General features: G+C 36.8%; 1 protein-coding gene across 2 annotated transcripts in view; it reads right to left on the reverse strand.

Annotated features, from left to right (window-relative positions):
- Fig4 (FIG4 phosphoinositide 5-phosphatase) overlaps positions 1–8,626 on the reverse strand; it is an 87,960-nt gene that overhangs the window by 51,908 nt on the left and 27,426 nt on the right. For both annotated transcript variants that reach the window (XM_033763418.1, XM_010630820.3), the window contains exons 5-6: positions 3,829–3,879; positions 2,401–2,549 (exon numbers count right to left, since the gene is read on the reverse strand). In XM_033763418.1, coding sequence (XP_033619309.1) covers positions 2,401–2,549; positions 3,829–3,879 — 200 coding nt within the window. The remainder of the gene's footprint in view (positions 1–2,400; positions 2,550–3,828; positions 3,880–8,626) is intronic.

Genomic DNA, 8,626 nt, shown 5'->3' on the forward strand with positions numbered 1-8,626 from the left:
ATATATAGCTTAGAAGATTATAAGAGGTTTGGATAGCAGTCAATCAATATCATTTTTTGCTCTCAAAACATGATCTATTAAGAGTATTTCTATACTATGATAAATACCCCATGTTTTGATTTATGGAAACCCAACTTTCTCTGCCCTTTCGATGCCACACAAGAAAATGAATAATACAGATCCTGGGTGGCTCTGTCATTTTAGGAATGTTACTTAATATCTCCATTTTCTAAACTGTAAAATGATGATACTGTTACTCACTCTAAGATGTTTAAATTAAGGAGTTTATTCAAAGACCCTAATATACTGCTTGATACACAATATATATTTTTTAAAAATACATTTTATTTTCCTTTCTTTTACCTACTCTCCCACTTTCTGCTCTATTCTTCATTTCCTATCAGTTTTCCCCTGTATGATAGGAGAATGATCCCCAACCACAGCAAAGATGTCAGGATCCTACGCACCTAACCCTAATGTTATAAGTATATTAGATGGCAAAAGGAATAAAAATATAGATAGATTAAAACTGCTAATCAGATGAGCTTGAGCCATGGTGATTATTCTAGATTATTACACGAGCCCTATACACCACAGGACTTTAGTAAGTGAAACAAGAAAACAGAAGTTTGAATGTCTGAGTGATGTAACGTGGAAAAGCAACTCAGCTGGAGCCTGATGGGCTGTGAACCTGGACTGGAGGGAGTCACAGGCCAGGGAATGAGGGTATCCCCTAGAAGACAGAAAGGGCAAGTAAAGGGGTTCTCCAGAGCCTCTGGAGAAGAACGCAGTCTGCTGACACCTAACAGCTCACTGTGACCCACTTGGGAGTTTTGCCTTTTGTATGATAATAAATGTATATCTTTTAACATGTTCCTGAAAGCTTGAACCACAAGTGGCACACACACGACTATCCCATGCTGCCCAGTGGGCCAGTAATACAAATACCACTGGTGGTTCAAAGCCTCCTGGTAGCAAGGCATAAGAATACAATGCTGTATAACTGAAAGTGTCACTCAGTAAGTCATTACAAGCAAATCATCAGACACACTAGTTGCCTTACCCTCTATTAATCTATCTCTAGTGGTTTGGTTTATAGTACAGGTGTCTGAACCAGGGCAATTCATGTGATCTAGATGATCTGAGGGTGTGAGGGTGTCCTGAACTTCGTCTTTGCTCAAGTGATAATCAGTAAACCAACTAGAGTCAAGGGTAATGCCAGGATAATGTTCATTTCAGTAACTGCCTATGAGTAGACCAGAACCTTTGGGAAAGCACTATAGATCACAGCTTCTTCTTGAGTGTCCTACAAAGACAAGCCTTCTAGGTCCATTTTAGGTTGGATTCAGCCTCTACAGCCAGATCTTTATCACTATCATTTAAGTTGCATGGAGCAAGGGGTGCAAACACATCTTTGACTTGTGTGCTTCCACAGCTGGTTTAATTCAGCTAAGTACCTTAAGTTTGAAACTATTATTTCACAACATTTGCATTAGCAAAATGCCTCCAGCTTTAGAATTCCAGACAAAGCCAAGAACCTTGCAATAAAGGTACTGGAAACAAAGGGGGGCATCGTAGCACTCTGTGTCTGGTTTAGTGTAGGATCTCCAGGGGCACCTCAACCAGGCATGCAGTGCTGCTATAGCGATCTGACAAGAAGCAAATATCATGAGGGACTAATGGGTTGACTGGGAACAATTAAAGTAATTAAAGTAATCACAAGCTCTGCCCTGCTTTACTGATTGTTCTGAACAGTGGCCATATGATCTTTATCTCTGGGCCTGTTTCTTACTTAGTATTTATTTCTATAAAACTGGCATTATAATTACTGAACAGTTTTTAGGAGGTTTAGAGATATTACATATGATAACAGGCAACCCCTGATAACTTTTTACCAAAACTCAGTCCATGTCAGACTGATATCTAGGAAGGAAAATAAGATAGTGTGTAGTGTATCCTCCAATATTAAAAAAAGTTCAGCATTTAAACTTCAACAAAAGTCTAAACCTGAATATGTCCATAAAAAGTGTGTGATTATTAGCTGAAAAATGCCAGCAAGAGCCAGGGGTGATGGCACATGCCTGTAAACTCAGCACTCAGGAGACCAAAGAAGAAGGATTGCTGTGAGTCTGAGGCCAGCCTGGGCAACACTGTGAGACCTTGTCTCAAAAAAGCCCCCCCCCCAAAAAAAAAGCCAGTAATTTTCTGGCTGTCTACAAATAAAACCACAGTGATTAATGATCTCAATGAAAATGGATTGGTCAAGTCCATGTATCCAAAACAGTCCCCTGTAAGGATAAACAGCACAGAGGGAAGTAGAAATGCTAGTGAATTTAATGAGATGGCATCTCACAGATGCTGCACTAAATAATACATGTTAGGTCTGCCGAAACTACCTACCGCTTCTACCTTGTGTGATTAATCCTTCATCTTCAAAGATGTCAAAACTCTCCTGGCGAGTCTGGGTTGTTTCTGATTTTAACATCTCCAGGGGCATTCGCAAGACAGTAAGATTATATTGAAGTGAGTGGGACAAATCATAACTGTAACTGAGAAGAGAAATGATACTTGAGAGTTACAAAGGCAAAGCATATTTTATGGTCTTAGTTCCCATATGGAAATAAAATCTGCAAGCTAAATTAATCAGTACCTGTAACTTCACATGGAATCAATGCTGTTCAAAACAGTACTACAAGGGCTGGGAATTTAGCTCAGCAGTTCGGTGGCCTGCCTTGCAAGCGCAAAGACCTGAGTTCAATCCCCAGTACCAAAAAACAAACAACAACAACAACAAAAAACAGTACTACAAAACACAGCAAAATACGAACATGACTGGAAATAAAAACTAACTGCATGCAGGCCAGGGATTCGGCTCAGTGGTCCCACCTCCTGCCTTGTAAGGGCAAGGACCTGAGTTCAATCCCCGGTACCAAAAGAAAAAAAAAAACAAAACTAACTGCATGAATTAGGAGTTTGCATGACAAAAATAGACAATGTGAGTAGTACATATTCACTGATTTGTGCCATATGCATTTTTTGCTTCACACTGAAATCAATCAAAGTTCATGGTCTTGTGCAAAGGAGTAACACATACAAGCTTCTATAGATACAATATCCACTGTACGAGTATATAGTTCTGCATCCTGATTTATACATGTGCAAGAATAATTCAATGAAATATTAATAGTGGTATTATAACTGACTTCATAATAAAAAAGAATAATCAGAAAAACATAAATAGCATGTTTTAGGAGAGTAAAAGCCATATAAAAATTAACAGTTTCTGTGCAAATAAAATTTAACCTTCAAGCAAAAGAAACTTGTTACAATTTTTATTTCACATAATTAATAATTTTTATAATTATCATTAGCTATGTAGAAGGTATCTTGAATACTAATATGTTTGTATAGATTTATATGTTTGTTTTTAAAGTATTTTGGTAATATCTTAAGATGGCTACATTTCTGTCTGGAGAGTCACACAGACTTATTAACATTTCTTTATTTACATTTGATTCAAACTAATTTTAGTTCCATCTGTGAAGTTCAATTTTACCACATTTATTTGATAGATTCATTCATCTTAGCAGGTAAAGCTGTGTTAAGAAGTTGGTTTCTGACTTCTAACAATCAATTCTTCCTACTTAAAACAACTTCTTTATTCTAGCTGAGTCATAAGAGGGAAATTCCTATATCGTTTTTTTAAAAATAAAATTACTTCTATTAAAATACAAGTAGCACTGCAGTGTGCTCTCCTTGTGTTTTTAGCCCTTAGAAAATAATAAAGAAGTTCAAGTAATTGATAGGAACAAAATAGCTCAAACTTACCTAAAGTAAAAATTGCTAGAGAGGTCTACATTTTGAAAGATTCGCAGATATCTTAAAAAAAAAAATCACAGAGCATTACATTCATATACAATAATACTGGTCCTCACAGCTTAACATATATATATTTTCACATACACATATACTTACATATATATAAATACATGCAAATATATTCATTAAATTGAGAAATTCAAGTCAGCTCTAGAATAATTTGATCTGATGCTTATCTCAGTCTACTGAAAATCCCTCAGAGACCCTTAACTTCATAGTTTGTTCCTTATAACTGAGTGTGCCAGACAGAGGCAAAGTAACAGAGCATGTAGACAGAGGGCAAGATGAAACTAAACACTATTTTCACTTTTATAATGTGCTTTGCAAATACTCTGAGGATGGAGACTGAATATTACCAGAAACAAAATGCTGGATGGTCACCATAATTTTAAGTTGGAAAATTTCAGTGAAAAAAGTATAGAATAAAACAGACATATATAGAGAGAGGTTCAACAAGGCTGAATAGAGGAGTCACTTTGGATCTACTCAAGAGAAAAATCAACTTACAACCCAGGTAACTGGTAAAAAAGAAGGAACACACAATACATCCTGATGCCAAAATCAATCTGATATAAGGACTAGTAGATCAAATAAAACAGGCACATGACCTCATTAAACAGCACATTAGCCTACAGGGCTACCAGTGGTATGGGCAGCACCGAGCAAGAATTGCCACACTGGGAAGTCTCCAAGAAACTAAGGGACTGAAAAAGTGCAGCTAACCCAAGCCACACAGGATAGATATGGGAAAAAGGCCTCTCGCCTCTTTACCTTCATCCACACAAAGGACACTGCAGCCTGGCAGCAAATTTCACTGTCATGTAGAGGTAAGTGACCAGAAATCTGCTCCCTCCCCAAGGGACGAGCTGCTAGCCCCCACCACTTCCCTCTGTTGTATGCACTAGGGACTACAAGTTAGAGACCACAGCACAGCTGAGATGAGGAAAGAAGAGACAAGTAGCTTGAGAAGGAATTAAATAGCCTCAGGTTAGCACTTAAACTGCTGGAGTCTGAAGTGGAATGCAGTCTTAGGCAGCATTTGCAGCTGTGATAGCTCCCAACCCCGTGATAAGTGGGGGGACAGGATAGAGAGGTGTCAGTGGGGGTGAAACAGAGGAGGCTGTGCAAAGGCTTAATGGAGCCAACCATACATGGGACTGGGAGCAGCCCCAGGCTCCCTGGCTGGGGGCACCACAGCAACCCACTGTAGGTTGGCTTGGTTGGGATGGAGAGAAACATCCAAAAAAGCTGCTGGCTATCGACTGGCACCAGCTCCCGCAAGATCAATCCTGTACCAAGCACTAATCCTAAATGCAATACAGTTTTGGGATACTACCTGCTTTGGACACTACTACAGAACTGTGGACTCCAGAATAATTTATTTTATTTTTGTTTTCTTTGTTGGTTTTTTCTTTTTCTGTATAGTTGGAGTTTTTTCTTCATTTTTTAAGATTTTACTTTTATTTTTATTTTGTTCTAGTCATCTCCTTTCTCTCCTCAACTATCACTCTTGACTTTATGATAGCTTCATGTGAGTGAAAATTGTGTTTTCTCTTTCTGGTTCTCTTCGAGAATCTTTTGCTTTACCCTTCATGCTTTTTCTCCTGCCCTTTTCTCCACTTTCCCAAAGCTTGGGTGATCATCTATAGTCCTCCAGCCTTGCTCTACTATATTTCCCTTCATTTATCTCTCTGTTTTGCATTCTATCCCTCTTAAATTTCCTTCCAGAGGGTAAAATCATTCCACTAAAGGGAAATTTACTGCATAGAAGTTCCTGGTTTGGACTGTGTTATATAACTGTAGGCCTTGCTCCCTGTGGTTTTATAGGTACTAATTAACAGTTACCACAGTTTGTCAGTTTCTAGGCTATGCTTGATGTTAATGACATTGGTAATTGTACTACTTTAGCAAGGATGTCATACCTGTTATAATCAATTGTTCTCCCTTGTATAACAACACTGTGAATGTCTGGGGCCATAACCATCACCATAGTCCAATACCAAAGGATTGGGTACTGAACACAATAAATAGCAACATTTTATCCTTAATAAATTGGGAAGGTAGGATCTTAGGACAGACACAAAGACCAAAGCCACACATGCCCAGAAAATATCTCTGAGGAACAGACATTTCTTAGGGGAGCCTCAATACTAGTAATAAAGTTATCTGCCTTAAGAAATTTATAAGCATCAACACTGGAAAAACAAAAACAAAAACAAAAACCCTCCCAAGAGAAAATGACAAGATGCAGAAGCAAAATGCAATCCCAGACCTCCAGCCCACCTAGGCCAAGTTCAGGGGACAAAGAGATAGAGACAATTGGAATCACCCATCTGAATTTTTTGAAATGATAGCAGCAGAAGTAAAAAACAGATGCATGAAGTTTTACAGAAAACAGTCTCTCAGATAAAAAAAAAATGATGATCAAAATGAAGGACATGTTCAATCAATCTAGAGTAGATTTTAAAAAATAGAAGAGCTTAGGAAAACGACAGAAATCATGACTGTCTAACATAGGAAAGAAACGGAATCCATGAAACAGACTCAAACAGACATCCAAGAGGTTAAAAATTCCACTGAAAGAATATGCAATAGACTGAGTGAAGACAAAGACAGAATTCCTGATCTAGAAGAAAGGCTGTAGTTAAGGACTATGAAAAGAAAGCTATCTTAAAAATGGCAAGGGACCATGAAAAATCAATCCAACAGCTATAAAATGATGCAAAGAAAAACAATCTAAGATTGGCTGGAATCAATGAGAAAGCTGGAGCTAGCACAAATGTCATAAAAAGCCTGTTTAAAGAAATAAAGGCAGGAAACTTCCCAAACATGGAAAAAGAATTTGATAAATAAGTGAGGCATATAGAACTGCAATTAGCTGTGACCCAAATAAATCTACATCAAGGCATATAATTTTTAAGATCCCAGAAACTCAGCACAAGAACAGATTAAAAGCCATTAGAGAAAAGAAACAAATCAACTACAAAGGAAAAGTCCATCAGAATCACAGCAGACCTCTCAATGTAAACTGTTAAGTCAAGGAGAGCTTGGAGTGAAGTATTTCAGGTTCTGAAAGAAAATCTCCAGCCCAGACTGATGTACCCTGCAAAACAATACTTCCAAGACAAAAAACAACTGAAGAAATTCATGATAACTAAACCAGCTGTACAGGATACCCTGAAGGATATTCCAAAAAGAGATAATAAAGATCACAATTCAAGAAACGCCAACAGAAAGCAGCCAACAGGGAAAGCAAACAAACAGAGGTGAAAGAAGGAATCAACAGCAGGAAAATAACATGGCAAGGATAAGCCAATACATTTCAGTTATAACGATCATGTAAATGGTCTTAGTTCACCAATCAAAAGAAACAGACTGGCAGAATGGATCAAGAAAAAAAGATCCAACAATACATGGAATATAAGAAACACATTTAACTCAGAAAGAAATTTATAGACTAAAGGTCAAAGGATAGAAAAAAATACTCCATGGGATAGGACCTCAGGAAAGAGCAGAGATGACAATCATAAATACATATGCATCAAGTACCAATGCACCCAACTATGTAAAACAAATATTAAGAGATATGAAAAAAAAATCAAACAAACACTAATACAATTGCAATGGAGGACCTCAATAACCCACTAACAGACCAACTAGATAAAAAATTAATAAAGAAATATCATAACTGAACTAAACCTGTGACCAAAGGGACTTACTGGATGTCTACTGAGTGTTCTACACCTTAACATAATAATACACATTCTTCTCAGCTGCATATGGGACACTTTTCAAAATAGAGCACATACTAGCCTTCAGAATATGTTTAAGTAAATGCAAATGAACTGAAATTATCCCATGGATATTATCTGCCATAGTGCAATGAAACTGGAAATCAATAGTAAAAGAAAATACAAAAATCCCAGAAACACATGGAAATTAAATAACACCCTCCTGAACAACCAATGCATCAGAGATGAAATTTAAGAGGAACTTAAACAGTATATACAATTAAATTATAACATCGATACAACCTACTGGAATTTATGGGATTCAACAAAAGCAGTCCTAAGAGGGAAATTTATAGCAGGAAATTCTCACATTAGGAAAACAGAGCAAGCTCAAATGAGTAACCTAATGCTAAACCTCAAATGTCTAGAAAAAGATGTCAAGCCCAAAGCTCATATGAGGGAAGAAACTATAAATATTAGAGCAAAAATTAATGTAACTGAAACTAAGAAAACAATACAAAGAATCAACGAATCAAAGAGTTGGTTTTCAAATGTTAAATAAAATTAATAAAGCCTTAGTCAACTTTAACAAGAAAAGCTAAGAAAAGACCCAAATCCGTGCAATTAGCAATGAAAAGGGTGAAATCACAATGGATCTTGCAGAAATCTAAAAGTTCCTCAGTACCTATTTCAAGAATCTATTCTCTCACAAAGTGGAAAATACAGAAGAAATGAACACATTTCTAAATTTATATGAATTACCAAAGCCAAATCAAGGAGATATAAAAAAGAATATCAAGCAATGAAACTGAAGATATAATTAAAAATCTACCTTAAAGAAAATCTTGGTCAACTCACTGCTGAATTCTACAAGAACATTAGAGAAGATCTAATGCCAGTGCTTTGAACTCTATAATAAAATTTAAAATGAAGCAATATTCCCAAAGTCATTCCAGGAAGCAAGCTCTACTATACCAAAACCAAAGAATCCAACCAAAAAAAAAAAAAAAAAAGAC

The sequence above is a fragment of the Fukomys damarensis genome, unplaced genomic scaffold (assembly GCF_012274545.1).
Source record: "Fukomys damarensis isolate Sample0158 unplaced genomic scaffold, DMR_v1.0_HiC HiC_scaffold_14, whole genome shotgun sequence".
Lineage (NCBI taxonomy): Eukaryota > Metazoa > Chordata > Mammalia > Rodentia > Bathyergidae > Fukomys > Fukomys damarensis.